Below are 21,868 nucleotides of genomic sequence, written 5' to 3'. Positions count from 1 at the left end.
TATGTTTTCTGTTTGAATAAATATTCTGTTTTCACAGTCTCTCATATTTAAAATAATTATTTTACCTTAGTTATTTTAAATTTTGGATAGGTAAAAAAGCCTCTAATGTGATAACATTTTTCATATTTTCTAAATATTAATTCATTTTTCAGTAGATTCTGATAGTAAGCCCCCAAAGAGGATCGATCATCTGTTCTGTCTTTTGGAGGCAGATACTTAGAGATTAGGGCTGTACAACTTCCTTCAGAAATTGATTTTAATGTTTTGACAAGATTCTATGTGAGGAAGCTTTAATTATATTTTAACTTAAACTTCTTATACTGCAACTTAAAGTCTATGATGTCTTTATATTTCCTTTGGAGTAATGGAGAACATCTGGTGATATTCTTTAGGTTAATTCTTTGTAGACTTGTAAATGTCATTGTCTCAGTTTTCTTTTTACGAAAGTCATCTATTTTCATTCTTTTGTTTATTCTCAACCTCAAGCTTTTCTGTCATCTTTGGTACACTTTTCAGAGTCCTCTCCAGCTTCTGTTTTTGGTTATAGTAATAGTGCTTAGATTTCATTGTGTGCTAAACTTTCTCAGACACCTGAGTGAGAAATTACCCAACCCCAAATCATCCCTGCCCTTGCCTGAGTTTCTGATTCTGTAGAACTAGGATGGAACCTTTGCATTTTGGGTAAGTTTTACTGGTCTGGGAACCATACCTAGAAAAGCAGTGGATTATAGACCGTTAGATTGGCAGTACTCTTTGATAGGCCTGGTAAGTCCAGTAATTCTTTACAGGAAAAGTAAGTAACCTCAAAATAGTATCTGTACATCCTTACAGTAGTTTAGTTAAGAAAATGTTGGCGCTTTCTGGTTTAGTTTTGTGTCTTCTCTGTGTCCTCGGAGAATCTGAGAACCCATCTCTGCCATGAGCTCATAGGATAGTGGTGATAATACCTCTCTCTATCCTTCACGTTCTTCTTCTTGCTTCTCTTCTCTTCTCTTCTCTTCTCTTCTCTTCTCTTCTCTTTTTTTTCTTTTGTTTTGTTTTGTTTTCTTTCCTTTCCTTTTTTCTTTTTCTTTCCTTTTCTTTTCTTTTCCCCTTTCCCTTTCCCTTCTTTGCTTTTCTTTGTTTCTTTTTTGGCTTTTTGAGACAGGGTCTCTCTAGGTAGCTCAGGCTGGCCCTGAACTTCCCATGTAGTGTAGGCTGGACTCAAACTCACAATGATCGTCCTGCCTCAGCCTCCCAAATGCTAGGGTTACAGTCATGCACCATTGTTATGGTTTGTGTCTAGATGTCCCCTCAAAGCCTCATGCAGTCATGGGGTGGGCTTCTAGAGTTTTTTTTTTTTTTGATCCATGGTCCAATGCTGGGATTATGGATGTGAGTGCTACACTTACCCTGGGGTGGGTAGTTGCATACAATATAAGGGAGGGAAGGAGGCTTGCTCTCAGCCGCTCCTCCCTTTTGCTCTTGTTATTTTGCTGTCTTCCACATGCCATGAACTATTGCCCTCTGTCATATGCCACCTGCCTTGGAGCAGGCCAAGTATGGACTGAAATCTCCACAAACTGTGAGCTAAATAAACCTTTCCTTCCTTAATTCTGGGCATCAAGTATTTTGTCTCAGCAATGAGTGAAAAGTAACCAAGACAACCATTATGCCCATCTACCCTTCACTTTCTCAGAATTTTTGTTTCTAATGTTTTGTGCTATAATCTTTTAAAGATTTCCTTCCAATGTAACTAGCTATAATAAAAAATCAAGCTTTCTGATTGTTCTGTACCAAATTTTATCCTTTAAAACATTTTTAATGCTAATGTGACTTTATACACAAAATGGATAGTTATAAAATAAGCCATTTTCACATGAAACAGGAATTGTTAGTTATCTCTGTTCTTCTTTTTTAATTATGTTTTTTCCATTTCTTCCTCTGACAACAAATGTAATTCTCTCTCATAGTATTAGTGAAGATATTTTAGAAAATAATTTAAGTAAAAGGCTAAGAAGCTTACTTAGATGTTACTTATTTGGCTTCCTGTTAGTGAGAACTCTGTATGTTATATAAAAAATAGGTACATGTGTATAATCCCGCATGTGGAAGGCTGAGACAGGAGTCCCAGCTGGGCAATTTAGTGAGACCCTGTCTCTGACCGGTTAGGGACATACCTCGGTGCTATGTTCACTCTATTACTGCCAAAAAAGCAAAACAGTAAACTATTTTTACGTTAAAGTCAATGTTAAATATATTTTCTCTGTGAATTTAATTACTTTAGGTTCTTTGTAAAGTAAGACTAATTGCAGTGAAGTCTACTTTATTTGTGCCTTTATTGGGATGTTTTGTTCATTAGCATTTATCATGTTAATGGTAGTTGAACCGTTATATAAACATGATTCCAGAATCATCAGTTACTAATAGTTGTAGTATAAAATAACTTCATTTTAATCTGTACATAGAGAACTTAGTGGGATATTTTATTAGTAATCTGCTTATTTCTTGGCCATACCAGATTTTACTGTAAAATAATATTTTCTGATTTTCCATTTACATTAAAAAAGGATGAACCGTGTGTTGGGGGCAAGAATGTTTTTGGAGTGGGGAGGGAAGGGAATGTGGAAAGGGAGAGAGAGAGAATGGGCTACATAGCTGCTTTCCAGTAACATACTATAAACCAACTTTCTAAAAACTAATTTAGAAGAAAGCAAAGTATGTGGTAGACAAGCTGTTCTAAGGATCAGAGAAGGCTTGACTGACATTGAGTATGGAGAGAAAGTTTTAGGGATCAGTAATAAACTGGAAAGATACAGATAAAATTGTTGGCCAGGATTTAAATTTGTTTTCCCATTTATTAATTTATGTGACTTTTGACAAGTTATGAAGTCTTTCTAGGTTTTGATTTTCTTATTGAAACATTGTTCCCTGTGACACTGGAGAATTAAATGAGATGGTGTATGTGCCTAAATGTATTGCCGTGCATATGGAAAATCAAGGATTCTGAGCAATTTAGGATGATATTTTTGGTCCGGATCTGAAATGTATGAATCCTCATTAACTCAGTTGGGTTTCTGGTTATTGAGAGATTGAAAGGAAATTTAGTGAGTGAAGTAAGGCAGATGGATGTATCATTACTGTCTGGGTGTTGACCTCATACCCTCACAGAGAACTCTACTGCTTGTGCTAGACTGCTCTCTGTAATAGAATCAATGTCAGCTCAGACCTCTGCTCTGACTGATCCTATTAAATACCACGCCTGTCTGTGATACCACCATTTCTAACAAGAGAGACAAAACCAAAGGAAAGAATGAGACTTAGTATTTACCCAGGGATTTAAAGAGCAAATACTTCAGAAGCAGCAGGGGCGAAGAGGCTGTCATCTTAGTAGGCACAGCTTGCACTACCCTTGTACAGTTCTTTTGAAGGCGCCTCTCCCACAAAAGGAGGAGGAAGAAGAGGAGGAGGACGAAAGGCCCTCCCCATGCCATGTGTCTTCCGACCCCTAGGAAACTCCTTCTGTGGGCCTGAGGTGCAGAACCGATTACTGAAGTTTCCCCACAGCAGGTCAGTGAAAGTAGTACAGGGTCTCCAGATTGCCTCTCCCACGAGGTCGATGCTCACATGTTCTGTGTTATGTTGTAACTAATGAGCCTTAGGTAACAGTTTTCAGCATTTGGAAATTTGAGGTAGAAAAAGAATGGGAGCTGGGGGGTTTGTGACCAAGTAAGAAAGGTTGTAGGACTACAGAAGACGGGCAGCCCTGAGTCCACTGAATTCGTGCTCTTGTGAGACCTCCAGGAAGACGCTGTCATTTGGGTTCTGAAACTCAAGTCTTAATCATTTTTGTTATCACTGATTATTTTGGTAGAAAGTAGAATGGCAAAAATGAAAATAACTATCAACAGTTAATTTAGTTTTCTTTGGGTTCTTTTTCTTTGCATTCATGCTGTGAAGGAAATATGACTTTAATATTTTTCACACCTATCTCTGTTGCTTTATTGTAGTTATTTGATAGCATTTTAAGCCAAAATGTAAACATTAATTATGAATTACAGGTTAAGATAAAAATACTTTGTTATCTGTCCAACTACTTCAGGACCTTTTGTGCGTTGCTGTGGAGCCCTAACAGAAGAGACTTTCAATTTTGTGTTCTTTTTTTCCTAAGAGATGGGAGGGATACAAAGAATTAAGATGTGTTATAGATGTACCAACTCACCATGATGAATGTAATTATTATGTGCTGTAAACATGTACTAGTAAAAATAATAATTAAAAAAAAACTGGGGCTGATAAGTTGTTTTATACCCTTTTAAATGTGAAACAGATGACGGAATTTTATAGGTTGACTCAGAACCTGAGCAATACCAGTATTAACCACAAGATGGCTGCACTGCCTTAAAATTCGAAGGGAATAACTGCCTTCTCTCCTGCAGGGTCTAGAAAATGGATCTTTTAAAAAAGAAAATCAGTGGATAAAGTTTCAACTTCTAGTTTAAATTGCTTTTTGCTTATATGTTAATTTACTCTTTAAATACTATAGTTTACAGTGTCTCTTTTAGTGAGTTATTAAACACATATTTGTATTTTCAGAAAAATGACAGAGAAAATGGTTCTTATACTTTATGTACAAGGGCTTATTTGTAATTATTAGCCGTATTTCTGTGGAAATTAAAAGATTACTTAAAACATTATATATTATACAGATACTCTTTTGATAGTTGAAAAATAAATTATTTACCTTATTTTTTCTTGTCAGAGAACAGAAAGAGGTAAAGAATAGAGATCGGAAACTGAGCAGTGCCAGAGTGGAAGAAGTGTCCCTTTTGCTTTGCTTGTGTTTCATTTACTGTGATTACTCTAAGTCACTGCACAAGAGCAAACTGTTTGCTTTGCTTTTATTTTGCTGTGTAAACGGATGCTTTTAACTTTTTAAGAATCTCCTTTGGGAAAACCTGCCCAAGAGTATATTGTCCATCTGAGTTACCAGGCATTTATTCAATGTTTTGAAATTCCTAAAGGGTAGACACTTTCAAATCAAGTAAATATAGCACTGTATGTATGATTCACAAAGTGTTTCTTTTATTATTATCTTTTCCATTTAAATTCTCTTGCTGAATGTAGATATCACTTGAAAAATTTGAGATCAGGAGTAGGGACTACCTTTCCAAATTTATCCTTTGGAAAGGATCCCTTCTGATTTTCTTTTTTCTTGATCGTGTTTGGTACAAGTTCCTAACTTATTTAGAACCCTGGATTGAGCAGAGTCATCATTATCATCAACTTCCTCTGTCACTTGTTGAGAACCTATTCAGTGGTAGGTGCCATGATAAGTCGTTTCCATTAGTTTCCACAATCCTCACAAGAACACCAAAAGCGAAAGAGATTACTGCTCTTCTTTTTACTATAGAAATATGGAAGCTGTAACTTCCCCGAAGTCATAGTCTATTTAGGTTATTTTTTAAACCAAACTTGAACTCATTCTGTTTTTTCCCCACAACCTTTTAGTTCAGTTTATTAGTTTTCCTCTTAATAAAAAGATCTTAAGGCTAGTAACTTTTCTCATAAATAAATAGTAACTATTTTATCTGTAGTTCAAAAGTCTTATACATTATATTTTCTTTATCAGTTCTAAATAAATTTCAGTTCATCTTATGATTCCTTCTTTGCTATTTTAATTACAGAATGTTGTAATTTTTCTTTTCGTTAATAGATTTCTAATTCGGTTATATTGCGGTCAGAGATTTTTCACTGAATGATAGATAAATTTTGAAATTTTCATAGGCTTACTTTATGACTGAACATGTATTTTTAAATGTCACGTTTGCTATGGCAAATGTTTGTTCCTTAGTTAATAGATTCAGAGTTCTGTATAAATTCTCCAGATTAGGCATATTACACTATAGTCTGTGTTCAGTAATTCCAAATTCTCAGGATCTTAAGGCCCTAAAATTTTATTTACTCTGTGTGTGTGTGTGTGTGTGTGTGTGTGTGTGTGTGTGTGTGTTCCAATCTTTCTGGCTTGTTTTCTTATAAATCTTGTGTTATATTCTTGTAATTTAATGTTTCTTGATCTTTCTGTGTGGGAATCCTGGGCATCTCAATCACAAGTGCTTTCTTCTAAAAGAACTGTGTGCTTGCTTCTGTCTTCAACTTCTTGCTAGTTGGCATGCTACTGACTTGTAATGACTTATAGGTTAACTTTGGTTAACCTGGTTAAGGTTAACTTTGCCACTTTGTCATTAGCCCAAAAGACACTCTCAGTTGCTTCCAGGAGCAAGTACTGATTTTCTTTGGAGGAAAATTTCTTCCAGATCTGGTCTTATCCTAGATACCTACCTGGAAGACAGAGGAAATATTTCTAAAATTTTTAACATTATAGAATTCCTTAATTTATGTCTCTTAGATCTGATACTACACTTAGGATGGTGAAGGCTGTGATGAATCATACTTTTATTTTCCTTTTCTCTTCTTGCCCCATCCCTGTGTTTATCATCATCAGATTGTGTTCAGATGCTATTGAGTTATTTTGGAAGCAAAAGAGGTAGATAAGAGAGTAGGTATCATAAATGCTATTTAAAGGTTATCCTTTAGATTTTCAAAGGAGCAATAAGCTGAATTAGTATTTCTTCATCCAAGGCAGTTATCTGACAACATTGCCTAGTTGCCTGGACTCTAAGGTGAAGAAGTGAATAGTCTTTTCAAAATTCTCCTTGAAATGAATGGATGAACAGTGAACATTATGGAATCTCAACTGAAGCCTTTGGAAATAACTGTTGGAAGCACTGATAAGATCAAGAATAAATGAATTATGATTTTAGGTAAAAGTTCAAAGAACTGTAGCAAATGAAACTTTTATTTTCCTTTAATTTTAACCCACTTTGCAGTAATGATGGAGCGTTGATTGGAGCTGAATCATACTCATATTCCTTTTAGGTATATAGCTTATTTTTAGGTTTGGTGCAGAATGTGATGCTTTAGGTACAGATAGAGAAATTTCTTTCTCAAGAGAATTGATAAGATTCCAAACAGAAATGTCTGACAGCTATTGCCAGTCTGAGTGTCCTAGAATGTATAAACTTTTTTTATACTTTTATTCATTTTATTTGTATATGTCAAAATACATTGTATTTCCAAAATAGTGGGTTTTGCAACTAGTTTCCTGCAGAAACAAGGTCTGCTCAATACTACCAGTAAAATCAATATAGATAGTAGCTGTTCAGTTTTAGATATAAAGAATAAATAACCTAAATACAAAACACTAAAATATTAGAAACACATATTTAATCATTCTTCACAGGCATCCAAACTTCAAAAAGAGAAACCATAGCATGCCTGTTGTGCAACTGGGACATGTTGCAGTCACTCAAGCTGGTCAATTACTTGTACATTTTACCTCTACATTAGACCATGGAAATTCCCTATATGCAGATGCACCATTCATACAGTTCAAATATAACCAAAAATAAAATCCCACAACTATCCTTGCAGAATTTATAAACTTAAGTGGTTTCTAGAATCTATAAAAAAGTCTCAATTTTAGTTATTTATGCAGGTGTGATCAGATGGTAGAGAACTAGTTGTGTGTCACCCGAACTTTGGAGAGTCTAAATGATATATAATAATATTACTTAATATGATCAATAAACAAATAAACAAAGCTATTTAAATATATTTCTTACTAGTTTGTATGGCTAGTGTGTAGTTCAGGTGACAGAGGCATTCATTTGTCTAAGGGGTAAAATAGTTTCAGAGAATATTTCTAGAAGATACATGCCATTGCTTATTAGAGATATTTACCTGGAGATAACAGTGGTACATCAGTCTTAGCTATTAAAAGTTTTACAGTAATTTCATTTAGTTTTTCCTGTCCACTCACATTAAAGAGAAAAATCAGACATTAAAGAAATCTTGTCAAGCTTGTTATTATTTTCATTTAAAATTAGTATCTTTTTACTTTGAGGTTACCTTTAACAGTAGTTCAACAAAGATTTTTAAGTTCTTGTCTATTTTTTTAAATTTTATTTTATTAATACATGTTTGCAATACATGCATTTCACAGTCGTCTTGGGGAGTTGGTACCTATACATAATGGAGCTTGTTTCTTTTATAACCTGCTCTGTCTGCCACCCTCCCTCCTCCTGCAGTTCTCCTTTGCCCCTTTTCATTCTTAGTGATATTGTTAGTCTCAGTTCAGGCTTATGGCATGGCATGACCATGTTCATATTAGGACCTTGTATCTGGAGCATCTTCATCCCACCTATTTCCCCATCCCTCTGCTCACCCTGCCCCCTTAGTCACCGGGAGCCCTTCCCATCTGCAAGAGATCCATCTCCTTTTCTCTCATTCTGTCTTTCCTTTATTTTCCTCTTGATTTATACTTTGCCTAACTCAGATGAGAGATACTATATGGTATTTTAAGTTTGTGTGTCTCATTTATTTCACTCAACATTATATTTTCTAAGTCCTACAAATATCTCAAATTTGTCCTTCATAGCTGAGTAGTATTCTCTCACCTATTTTTGTGGCTGCTTTCAGATGATTTTAGGTTCAGGACTTTGGATCTTAGACTCATGTTTTATTCTATTGTTTATATTTTATTTAGGTCTAGTACTCTTTATGTTTTGCCTACTGAGCATAATAAACTGTGTATTATAAATAGAATAATGAAACCTTTATTATATCTGATGGTTTATTTATGGAATATTTCTGAATTGTGGAACCACTAACATTAACACTTGATGATTCATTTTTTTTGTCCTTTTTTTTGTTTGTTTTTGAGACAGTGTCTCACCATGCAGTTCAGGCTGATTTTGAACTCACTTTGTCATCCAGACTGGCCTCGAATTTGCAGTGATCCTCTTGCCTCAGCCTCCTGAGTGCTGGGATTACAGGCGTGTGCCACCACACCCGTCAACACTTGATAATTCAAATTGAGAAGTGACTGTCAAGAGATTTTGTGTAATTTGGGAGTTTCTCAGGGGTATTTAATAAATAGTATCTGCGTTTCTACTCTGCTTTGAGCCAGTTGGGATGTTAAAGAGTGGCAGTAATAACCCAGAGTACCAACTTTATTACTGATAAAAATTTATTTGGAAGACTTGGCTAAATGGGACCTGTTCACTGAACCAGAAAGCAGGCAGACTTGTACACTCATTTGTGGCTTTTGCTAATGGAGGCTGAGTTATCGCCTCCTTTCCCAGGGTTCCTGAATAGATTCCAAGTGGAAGAAGGAAGAGGCTGAGAACAACATACGCAGTTTTATTATTTTCAGACAAGTGGTTTGTAGTGGATATCTTAGTGAGCTGAGGCTGTTAAAACAAATTAATGCAAATGTAGTGGTGTAAAACAAGGGAAATCTATTTTCTCAGAGTTTTGAGGGCTTGACATCTGAAACACAGGTGTCAGCAGAATTGTTTCCTTTTGGAGATTCTGAGGAGAATCTGGTCTGTGCTTCTCCCCTAACTTTTTGTAGCTGTTGGGCACTCAGTGTCCATTTTTAGTGTGTATACGTGTAACTTCCATTTTTTGCGTTCATTTCACATGGTATTTATCCCTGAGTTTGTTTCCCCTTTTCTTTTAAGGGTATTTGTCATTGAATTTATGGCCCACCCTAACCCTGGATATTCTGATCTTTGATCTTTAATTATATCCAAAGATCCTTTTCCCAAATGAGGTCACATTCTCAGTTGCAGGTGAACAGATCTTTGAAGGAGCCACTATTGAATTTAGTAAAAGGAATGGAGAGGCCAGGAGTTGGATTAATTAAACAAAGAAACTACTCTTGGGAAGCATCAGGACTTGGTGATCCTTATTTCCCAACTTTTTATTCTGATATTCAGCTAGTTGTAGATTAACAAATGGTCCTATACCTACCCAGTTATTGCATTGTCAGCATATCTTCAATTTGTGTGTATGTGTGTGTGTGTGTGTGTGTGTTTAGCAGAATCTTTTAAAGTCTTGTAACATGTCTAAGTTGTGAACATTACTGGTTACAATTAGATAATGTAACCTGTATAACACATTTAACTATTATGAATAAGAGGTAGTTTGTTACACTTTAAAAGCAAACAAACTAGTAAAAGTTCCATGTCAACGCCCATGGAATACAGCAGCATTCCCCAAATGTTATGATGATGCCTGGTGACCTATTAGATGCTTCATGTACTGAGTGAGAGTAGCCTTGTTCTATAAGGCAACAAGTAGTAAGTTAGCAAAGTTTAATTTCTTTCTTACTAAGAATTAAGTAGAAGCAAATGTTTCTCTTCTGCTTTACAGGGAAAATGTAGTATACAGGGTACATTAGCTTCAACTTTGGAACGTATGACTAGATCACCTGTAGTGGACGGTGATATAAGTTGTCAGTGTCTGTGCCCTCCAGATACAGAAAACTTAAAATATAATTAGTACAAGTGAACAATTGAATTTTTAATTTCATTTAATTGTAATTATTTTAAATGCAAATTTAAGTAGCCACATGTCACTGGTGGGACCATTAGACAGCATAGGCAAGACATTTTTTAGTACCTAAGCTAAAAATATTGGGAAAAAAGTAGTGTTCAACATTACAGTAGCCACAACTTGCCTATATTTAGTTTAAATGTCTTTCTTTTAATGACATTAAAAAGTCGAAGAAAAAGTTCTGAATCTGAGTCAGCAGTTTATCTATCGTTGGGTTTTAGACCTATTTTAGCTTAGAATTTTTTTCCTAATTGGAAGATGGAATTTTAGATTCTTTTTTTAAAAAAAGTACATTCCCTAGATCTAAATTTATAACGGAATTATTTTTGCAGACTTGTAAATAAGGGTAAAGATTTTTCAGTTTGAGGATATACTTGCTCAAGAAATTAAGTATAAATGTTTTCCATACTTTTTATATTTTTTTCCTAAAAAATAAATTAACTTAATATTTACATAAAACATTTTACTGAAGAGTTTATTTAAAAAGTGGTGTTTTCCCATAAAGTATTATACTACATAAGTATTATATTTTATTATATGGAAATTTTTTGTTAAATTTATTTCTCAGACATATAAGCAAAGTTTACTGTAATTTCCCAACTCTGCCATAAGCATTTTATTATATAAAACTTGTTAATTTTAGAGCTAGTTAGTCCATTGATTTATTTTTCTCTTTGACTGAAATTTGGCCAGAGTGAACATTTCTTTTCCCTGCTGTCAACACATCTAATACAGTGTTAGATTTAATATGGAAAAGGAAATATGGAAATAAGTCAAATATAACTCACATTTCTTAAACTTTTAATGTAGTTTAACTTTGCAGTATTGTATTCCTCATCTATACCAGAAGAGGGTGCACTTTCAATTTGATGTCTAAACAGAAAGCATTCTTTGGACCAGTTGCCATAAAGTTGATGTCCTTTAAGAAACTGCCAAGTTCTTGGGGGCTGGGGATTTAGCTCAGCGGCAAAAGCGCCTGCCTGGCAAGCGCAAGTTCGTGAGTTCGGTTCCCAGTACCAGAGAAAAACCAAAAAAAAAAAAAAGAAACTGCCAAGTTCTTTATCTCCATAATGTTCCTTAATGTACATGGGGGGGGGGAGCAAGATATAAACCATTTAGAGCACATGAGACTAAAAGGATGCATTAATACATGTTTTATTTCAAAGTATCTTTGTTTCCTTATTACTATCTAAAAATGAATTTAGAATTTGTTTTAAATTGTTCTTCAGAGAACCCAAAATTTATCTGTAAATACCAGAAACAAACAAAGCCACTTGATAGATCTATACATAATCTCTAATTGTGTAGTATTTGATTTTAACGTTAATTGAAATTATTTTTATGAATTATAGTGCATAATCATTAAGAAAAAGAGAAACACTATAAACAAAAACATAGGAGGTGATTTTTCTTCTTTTGTGTTTTGACAGCTTGAAGGTCCGTGTGTTTTGCAAATTCAAAAAATTCGCAATGTTGCTGCACCAAAGGATAACGAAGAATCTCAGGCTGCACCAAGGATGTTGCGTTTGCAAATGACTGATGGTCATATAAGTTGCACAGCAGTGGAATTTAGTTATATGTCAAAAATAAGGTGATCAGTGCTTTATTTTACATATTTTTTTAAAAGACTATTTGAAAGTGCTCTTCAAAATAGATTTAAAGAATTTTGGAAAAAAGGAATGAACTCAAGTGCATGTTATAATTTTTGAGAAGAAATTACAGAGCTTTGCATTTCCACTTCATCTGTATAGAAAATAAGAATGGGATTAGTTACTCCATGATTCAGTGTTAATTATAAAAGTAAATTTAGTGTGTTCTTGTATGAAAATGAAATCTTTTTGCTTTTTTTTTAGAAGAAAATTAAGGTTATTCATTTTTCACAGTTTCTAAACACATTGTACCTTCTTTCTGATAGCTCAGTAGCTAGTCTGTGTGTATGTGTGTCTTTGGTACTATTTTGTGTTCTAGCAATGTTTTGTAGTCTAGTGAGTTTTCTTGGGAAATGACTGAAGCTAGGGAGATTTGTTTGTTCCTTACTTCCTAAGATAAGGATGAACCACTTGAGCAACAAGTTTCCAAGTCCTTGTAGCAATTTTTCTTCTCTGTTGCTTTTTTTCTTGTTCAGTACTGGGGCTTGAACCCGGCCCTATGCACGCTAGGCAAGCGCTCACCACTAAGTTACAAATTCAGCCTACTTTTGGCTATTTTTATGAGAGGTATTTAGAGTCATGCTGATTAGGAGGGAGCAAAGGAATGAGGAGGAAGGGAGACTGTCTCTTTTATCCTCAGTGTCCCCATTAGGCCAATCTGAGCTCTATTTTGTGAGGTGAAAACTCTAATGAGACATGTGCAAACTCTGTTGCTCTCTTCATTTTTCTCTTCTCAGTCATTTTATGTTTTTATGTTTGTTGCTTTGGGTTCTTTGAGCTTTTTCACTTTATATAAACTCCTCCTTGGACCATATTTTTCTCTTGAGCAAGCATTTATCAAGTATTTAGCATCAACTGCATTCCAACTCCTTTATGCACTGCTGAAGATACAAAGATAAATAAAGTTAGATTTTGTTTCCCAGTAACTCTCATGCTAGCAAGATACATGCTGCATAGGTGTACAGTTATTTTGCAGGAGCCTAGTAAATTAGTTCTACCTGGGAGAGCAAGGAGTTGAATTTAAAATACGAGCAGGTGTTTTAAGAGAGTTGAGAGGGGCAATAACACAGAGAGAGACATAGTATTCTGACCATAAGTTCCATTTGATCAAGTATAGGTAATTTAGAACTGTAGTCTGTGGGAGCAAATGTGGTAGGCTGAGGCTGTACATTACATCCTCAGTAATTTCCATTTTGTTTTCACTCAGCCAGTGTCTTCCTCTGATAAGAGAGGCTTCCTCCTTGGAAGATACAAGTCTTTCTAACATGTTCATTTCTATATATAGGTAGGGTCTCGGTGACATTGTATTATGTTGTCTTTTGAAGAGTTGAAGGATTTATACCTTTGTGTAAAAAATAGCCTTTCTTCCTTTGACAATTTCAGTGTGGCCTCCTATGAGGGAGTTCACAGATGGTTCAGTGTGAAGACTTGCTACCTAGTAGCTTATTTTGTCATATGTATTTCTCTGAGGTAAATAAAAACACAAATTTTGTCTGGAGTGGAGCGTTCTGTCCAGTACTGTTCATGTTCCTCTTTTGTTGAATTTATTGGGTTTGACAACTGAAGACACATCTTCATATTCACTCATCATTGGAGTAGTGTATCGTTTTATGAAGCCATAAAAATGGTAGCTTACAAAATTGCACATGTGAACAGTTTGGAACATTCTTTTGAAGATGAATTTGGTTAGTGGTTCTTAGAAGGAATATGAAAGAATCCACTAAATATGATAAGCCAGATGTTGGTATGGAATGTGTTGTTTCAAACTGGTGTTGCATTTCTCTAGGACATTTCTTTGTATTTTTCTCTCCTACCTCCTACCCCACCTCTCAGTGGTTTTGTTTTTGTTTTTCATTGCAATGAGAAAGAGTAAAGTTGTCTAGAAGTGCCAAAGAACGTAGCAATTAAACCACAGTATGATGTTTAAGTAAGAGTTAATTATGGTCTTGGAAGCAATTTAGTGAAAACTTACATTAAACTTTTACCCCCTATTTTTCTTTTTGTTGGAGTAGAACTATAATTTAATGTGATAGGACTCTGTCAGTTGTCCTGATGAAATGGTAGATCCATTGTCAAATAATTTGACTATTCAGGAGAATGGGGATGGTGTACTCATTTTATATAGAAATTAGTTGTCTGCTTAGGGATTAATTTAAAGATTACGGATTGGTTTTAAAGTTATATTGTCACATTTTAAATGTCTCTGTAATTTGCATCCAATTTTTAAAGCTCTTACACAGCTTTTTATATTGCTAATTTTGTATGTTCATAATTATCATTGCATTTTTCAGTTTTACCAATCTGTAAGAAATGATTTGCTAAAAGTGCTTTTAAAGAAAACATAGGTTATAGATAAATGATATAATTAGTACTATTTTTAGGAGTAAAGAATACAGCAACCTGGATTTCTTATGTTTTTATTTTTCACTAAATGATGTTTTATTTTCACTAAGTGATGACTGTACAGTTAGGAAAATCTGGATTTGTTAATTGCTTGAAACTGAGGAAAAATTCTTAGTGTAACTATTCAGTTCTTAGTGCTCTTGAAGTCTGAGAGACATTGTTCTAAGTTTATTAGAGTAACTACCATAGAACTCTGTAATTAAGGGTTAGGTTAGACAAGACTGTTCATGACCATGTGTCATGTAAACTGAGTTTTGACTAAGAATGATTAAACGTGAGACTCTCAGGCTTTAATGGATGTATTGATATGGTATTGGTATATAAGATTGCATATAAAATGCACAGAAACATTTTTAGAGAATAGTCTGTCTTTATATGAGCTCTTTGAAACTTTAAAAACAGGCATATTCTATTTCTTCTTGGTAATAATTATTTTATTAACTATTTTCTTCAAAAAAGACCAGCGATATTAATACTTACTGATTTGATGTTTCTTATATCAGTACACAGTAAATTTTGTGACCTTTTAAAATAAGAATAATGTGAAGCCATTTCAGAGTAATTTTCTAGTCCATCCTAAGTGTTTTAGGGCCTACTACTTTAGGAATACTGTACTATTTTTGAGTGCTTTGTCTCTTGTTATATATATGAAGAGTAGGGATGGCTTGATGTCTGTCTGTCTGTCTATCTATGTATCTATTTATGCTTTTACTTTAGAATAAACCTATACGATGAAATGGATTTCTTCTCTTGTTTCCTTATCACAAGATTGGTAGAAAGGTAAATAGTTCATCTCTGGTTTTTGTAAAAAGAGTCACAGTGTAATGTTTGTGCTAAGTCAGTAGTAGGCTATTAGAGGAAAGTGTTTTTAATGTTAGTGTGTAAATTGTTTAATGTTGATGTATAGTTGAAAATTAATGTGTAATAGTTTAAAGTTAGTGTAATAAAAGTAATTTTGTCCTGGGTTCAGTCATCCCTGACACCTAGGGCCATGTGAAATGGGCCAGCGGGAGTATTTGTCCCTCTTCTTCAGAGGGAGTCTTTCCTGTAGATGAGTTTCAATGGGGCTGATGCTGCAGCCATCAGATTTTTAGCCCTTATCAGTCAGCAGAAGCATAGACGAACAGACTAAAGAACACATAAGACCATTGCATTAAATCAGCAGTGATCACAAACAAATTAATAGGCAGACAAGAAAACATATGGAACATATAGAACAAATCAGAGGGTACTTTTAGATGCATTGACTGGTGTCATTACAACAATACCTGTCTTTTTAGCCAGCAGTTTATAACTATAACTTAGACCAGTCACCTGGTATTTTCCTGCGGAAGCACAAATTTTAAGAAGATAGCTCACAGACCCTGTTTTCACAATGCAAGTCTTTCTTTTTTCTTTTAACACCAAGACACAGTACTCATATTAAAACTGAATGGTCTAAGTCTGGAAGCTCAAAAGACAGGGCCAGTTTCTTTTTCAAATCCTTTGCCCAGTGTTTCAAGAGCTCAAGTGACAAAGAAATGGGAAAGAACAAGCTCCATTTTGGAAAGGGACTTACCAAAGCTCTAAATCTGAGAGTCTGTTGAATTCCAAGCTCATTTCTCTACTAAATAGTGATAGAAAGCAACTTACCTTGGCTGAAGTAGAAAGATATGAAAATGTCCCTGAAAGTAATTTTGGCAGCTTCATGGCACCTTTTGATCTTTCTTCCTTGTCTGGCGTTGGCCAGCTGTGAGTGGCTAATGCCCAAAGACATGTTCTTCCCTGACAAGGCTTGACGAATTTGTTACCAGAGTTTTCAGGCAAAAGTGTTAGCTTTAAGGGTCCCTACAGACCACAGCTGGCCACCTATCCCCTAGCTAATCCAGGAGATGAGCAGGGGTAAAGGGCAGGAAAGAAAATTTAAATCAGCATGGTCAAGCTGGACCCACGGAGAGGTTCTAGATCTGTCTTCGAGGGGCTTACAGAAGCTTTGAGGTTGACAAAAAAAAGAGTTAGGGTTCAGGATAGAGTTGAAGAAGCTGTCAGGTATATAAATTCCTGATGGCCAGGCATACATAAACTGAACTTGTCCGCTCAAATCAGCCGAACCACATGGCTGAGAAACCAGATTTCTAATCTGAGCAAAAGATTGGGACTTGACTTCCATAGACCCCAGATGAAAATGAAAAGGAGTAGCAGGCGATTTTTACATAAGCCTCAGGCTCTCTTTCCCCAGATAGTGGTAGAGAATGCAACCAAAGGGACAAAAACTACAAATCACTAGAAGGGGAGGAAGTGCTCCCCTGCCCAAGAAGTGGGAGTGTAGAGGTAGCACTCAGTGGCTGGAGAAAAACATGAGAAAACCTAAGGAATCTGCAGCTCCCTAACCAATCCATCTCCAAGCCAGGGAATTTTAAGAAAAGAACCATCATCTCCCAAACCAAAAGATGAATGACAGGTGAATCAGCAACTAGCCAGGAGAACATAATAGACCATGCAATTCTTAATCAGTAGAAATCCCGATCAAGGCTTCCCTAGTGTCCCAGCAACAAAAACAATAGTGAAATGAAGGAGAAGGAAGAAGGGTTGGAAGACCAGTTATAGGGCTAATGTTCCTGCCGGGGCCTTGCTCATCCACGGTGTGCAGTACTGTGACTACTCAGTTAATTGCGGGGTCTGGGTAATCCTGTAGCAGGCTGGAACAGCCTTACGTTGCGTGCCAAAATTTGTTGCCAGCAAGAGTGGCTCCTTGCTTTTAGTAATAGTGGAAATTAAAATTAAAGCACAAATTTACAGGGAAAGGCTTTAATTAGAAAGTAAACAAAAGTGCTGAGACTTCAGTTTTACTGTCCCTTACCAAAGGAGGGTAGAAATAATAAGGAAGGATTCCAGATTGAACAGTTGGAGGAGGAGATATAGTCACCCTGGCCCCCACTTTTTTTTTTTACTGTATGGAAACTAAAGGTCATTTTTTTATTATTGAGCTAGAAAATGAGAGTCTTTTACCTGGTCTTCTAACTTCCTCCGTGGCAGTCTCTTTATACATACTAGCTAATCTGAAAAATCATTCTGGTGTTAGTACATTTTTGAAGAACTTGTACATTTTGAAGAACTTGATTAAGTCATAATATGAGACTGAATTCTAGTTTTGTGAAGGTGATTAAATTTTGTTTGTTTGTTGTTTTTAACTTTTTTTTCCTTTGCTTTAGCCTGAACACACCACCTGGAACTAAAGTCAAGCTTTCAGGGATTGTTGACATAAAAAATGGATTCCTACTCTTGAATGACTCCAACACCACAGTCCTTGGTGGGGAAGTAGAACACCTTATTGAGAAGTGGGAGTTACAGAGAGTAAGTACAAGCCAAGAAGAGTGGCTTGAACTTTTACAACACTGCATTATTTTTATTATATTCTTAGTTTAAGGAATTCTCATAATGAGTAATAAATTTAGTTCTTTGTAGCGTAATAGACTAGAATGAATATATGATGATCTTTAGAGAAATTATCTACCTTTGCTAAACATATCCTTCCTCTAAAGCAGATGTAATTTTGTAGTATTTGTTACATTTTATTACATATAAAAAAATTTTCTTTAGAGACAAGTTTCAAAACTGCCAAGATACGAGTTATGGGCTATGTATAGCATATCTGTGTGTAATTCTTTCTGCAAATAACAAATGTCTGTGCATATACCAGTGTGTATGCTTGTTTTCACTACATACACACATGCATGCAAGTAAAAGCAGATTAGAATTTCACTATAATTCTGAAGGTGTTCTTGCTGTGCTTGTTTTCCTAGTTGCATTAGTTGACATTTTTCTCCATTTATGTGTACATTACATTTGTTTTGCTTGTCATGTAGGTTAACTTGTAGTTGTTCCTTTACTTTGCTTCTTCTAGTTCTTTTGATCTGTAACAGTCAAATCCCATAGCAGATCCTTGCTCTCTACTTCCATTGCTGTTACTGTGTTTAGATGTTTAGTGTGTCTTGTTGAACCAATGAAGTGGCTGTTAATGGTCTTTCTACATCTCCTTTCTTCATCTTGTAATTTATCTTATGTGCTTCTTTAGATTATCTTTCTTCAGCATAGTTCAGAACATGTCCCACCCTGCTTTTATTTCAAAAACATTGATTTGAGTTTCAAGGCCTTCTGTAATCTAGCCCTGGTTTCCCTTTACCTTTTCAATTTTCTGAATACTTTTACATAGATTTTCTGATAACCAGATGAAGCTACTTTTCCTTGGATTCTCTATGCTTTCTTCAGTCATATTTTTGGACAAAGAGGATTTTCCTACTTTTAAGTCATTCATCTTGATTTCTGTCTCTTAATCCTACCTGGCCAAATTATTTCCATGTTTTTAGACCCAGATAAAATGCTTAGCAAGTAGTTGTCCTTTTATTGAATTCCTGAAACATGTTATCCATATAATAATTATATTACTTTTTATGTCACTCAAGTTATTTTATTTTTCATCTCCTGTAACATGTTCTTGTTGGCTTGAACCACCAATAGTATGAGTATGACTATCACATTGGGTAGTTTGTACCACTGATGGTTCAAAAAGATCTAATCACCTTTATGGGTCTTTTTACTAATAAAGTTAATGAAAAGCCACCTGATGGGACAGTTATGCATATACCACTGGTGGTTCAAGCTGCCAGGCAATGAGATGTATGAATTACAGCCCCATCGTGAATGTGTTAAGTGACTGTAACTTTCTTAAGGCCAGGATTTGTATTTGTGTTATTTTTTGTTCAATTTTGTAAATATTTGTTGAATAGTGTTATACAACTATCCTAGTCAGACACACCTAGAAGTGCACTTGCTAATCTGTTAGTTGTCTCTTAATTTAATCAAATTCCCTTTAATCAAATTAATCAAGATTTACCTTTACACAGTATGTAGATGTGCTGGGCATTTGTATCTCCTGTGATTCTTCTGTTGTTCTCCTGTGATTACTCTAGTTCTTTCATCCATCAGTGGATATTTGTTTTGTTTCCACCTTTTGGACTGTGACTAATCCTGCATGAACATGAATGTACAGATATCTGTCTGAATCCCTATTTTCAGTTCTTTTGCATTATATGCTCAGAAATGAAATTGTTGGATCATATGATGATTCTGTTTTTATTTTTATTTTTTGGGGGAACGTGCCATTCTGTTTTCCACAGTGGAAACATCATTTTACATTCTTATTGTCAAAAGCATCAATAGGACTTCCCATTTTTCTACATCCTCACCAATATTTGTTATTTATGGTATTTTTTTTACAGTAGCCATTCTAATGTTTGTGGAATAGAATCTCATTGTGGTTTTCATTTACATTTTCCTGATGTTTAGTCATGTGAAACCTCTTTTCATGGGATCCATGGTTCTCGATGCAACTTTCCATGCTCCCTGTCTGCATGGTACCTCTACACATAAAGCCTGTGCTCTTCTTGGTATTGTCTCTTTCTAGGGTTGATAGGCCTATGCTACCTGTTTTTCTATGCTTTAAAGCAGTTTGTTTGTTTGTTTACTTTGTCCAGATTGCTACTGTTTAGAGAGAAGATTAACTCTGGCTTCTCTACCTTTATAAGTGCATGAAATAGAACTTCTAAATGATATTGTTATTATCTAATGTTATTGAGAGATTGTATTATTGATAACTTCTGTAAACTTTCTAGCAAAGTTATATTATAAATATATCTGATTTATAGCTGTTTGCATAATCTTTTACTTATATCTAAATTAAAACTGAGGAAAAGACCCATAAATAATTTTCTTCATTTGCTGTGCTTTTTTTTAAAAATGAGATTAAAGTATAAATATTGGTTATAAAGAAAAGTAGAATTTATGTACAGTTTAAATTTTCTTTTCTAATAAACCAAATGTTATATTTGTTATTAGTCCTACTATTTATATAATATACATGAAAGATCTAGTAGGAACTTTGGAGTATGTTTGAATGTACATATGGTGTTTTTTAAAAAAAACTATTCTTCTTTTCAATATATTTTAATTATAATATTTCTAAAATGATAATTATTTTTTATTTATTTTTCACTCTTTTAAAATAAATTTTATTGGTACATTTTAGATATACATAATGATAATATTCATCATACAGAATTTGTACCTGTACATGATCTATCTTTTTTTTGGTACATGATATATCTTGATTCTACTTTTTTTTATTCTTTTGCTCTCCCTTCAACCCCTCGTTCCCCTCATTTACAAAAACTTTGTTTCATTTTTTCCTTCTGTTTTTTCCTTTTCCCTTCCTTCTTTTTTCTTTCCCTCCTCCCTAGTTCCCTTTCCCATTTGAACATTTTCTTCCCATTTCACAATATCTATTATAATTTTGGCCCTTATTTACATTTCCAGTTTCTCATACCAGGAAAACAATGCAGTATTTACATGTGTGTCTGACTGATTTCACTAAAGAGTACATTCTCATTCTCAAGTACATTATCCATTTACATAGAAATGTCTCCAGTTCATCCTTCTTTGTGGTAGAGTAGTACTCCATTATATTAAAAAACTCACATCTTCTTTATTCATTTATTGGTGGATGGGCAGTTGGGCTGTTTCTAACATTTAGCTATTACAAACTAGCTATAAACATAGGTGTACACACATTATTGTTGTATGATGTTTTTTATTCTTTCAGGAAGATAAAGGAATAGCTAGGTCAAATGGAACCTCTAGCTTTAGTATTTTAAGGAATCTCTGTACTGATCTCCACACTAGTTGCACCAGTCTACACTCCCATGAACAATAGGGAAGGCTTCCTTTTCCCCACAACCCTCCAGCGTTTGTTATTGCTTTATTTGTTGACAATAGCTATTCTTTCTAGAGTGTGACAGAATCTCAGTGTTGTTTTAACTTGTATCTCTTAAATGACCACTGATGTTGAACATTTCTTTATTTATTTGCCTTTTCAACTTCTTCATCTGAGAAATGTCTATTCAGTTCAGATGTATATTTTTGGATTGGGTCTTTAAATTTGGGAGGGAATGTCTTTTCTTGAGTTCTTCTAGATATTAGTCCTTTGAGGAACAGCTGGGAAATTTTTTTTCCCACTCTCTGGGTTGTCTCTTCACTTTGTTGGTGGTTTCTTTTGCTATGCAAAAGCTTTTTAATAAGATCAGATCCCACTTATTGAGTCTTTGTGATATTTCCTGTGCAATTGGGATTTTGTTCATAAAGTCTTTGCCTACACCTGTGTGTTCAAGAGTTTTCCGTAGTCTATCTTCCAGCATTTAGTGTTTCTGTTGTAGTACTTAGATCTTTGATCCATTTTGATTTTAGTTTACTGCATGGTGAGAGGTAGTTTTAGTTTTTGGCACGTGGAAAGCCAGTTTTCCAACACCATTTATTGAAGAGGCTATATTTCCTCCAGTGAA

General features: G+C 34.8%; 1 protein-coding gene across 4 annotated transcripts in view; it reads left to right on the top strand.

Annotated features, from left to right (window-relative positions):
• Tdrd3 (tudor domain containing 3) overlaps positions 1-21,868 on the top strand; it is a 128,800-nt gene that overhangs the window by 43,676 nt on the left and 63,256 nt on the right. For all 4 annotated transcript variants that reach the window (XM_005374207.2, XM_005374206.2, XM_005374205.2 and 1 more), the window contains 2 exons: positions 11,874-12,034; positions 17,687-17,828. In XM_005374207.2, coding sequence (XP_005374264.1) covers positions 11,961-12,034; positions 17,687-17,828 — 216 coding nt within the window. In that variant the 5' untranslated portion in view covers positions 11,874-11,960. The remainder of the gene's footprint in view (positions 1-11,873; positions 12,035-17,686; positions 17,829-21,868) is intronic.

The sequence above is a fragment of the Chinchilla lanigera genome, unplaced genomic scaffold (genome assembly GCF_000276665.1).
Source record: "Chinchilla lanigera isolate Chin_1 unplaced genomic scaffold, ChiLan1.0 scaffold00003, whole genome shotgun sequence".
NCBI classification, from domain to species: Eukaryota; Metazoa; Chordata; class Mammalia; order Rodentia; family Chinchillidae; genus Chinchilla; species Chinchilla lanigera.
Note: the sequence above shows the minus strand (reverse complement) of the source record. Positions and strands in the feature narration are given on the sequence as shown.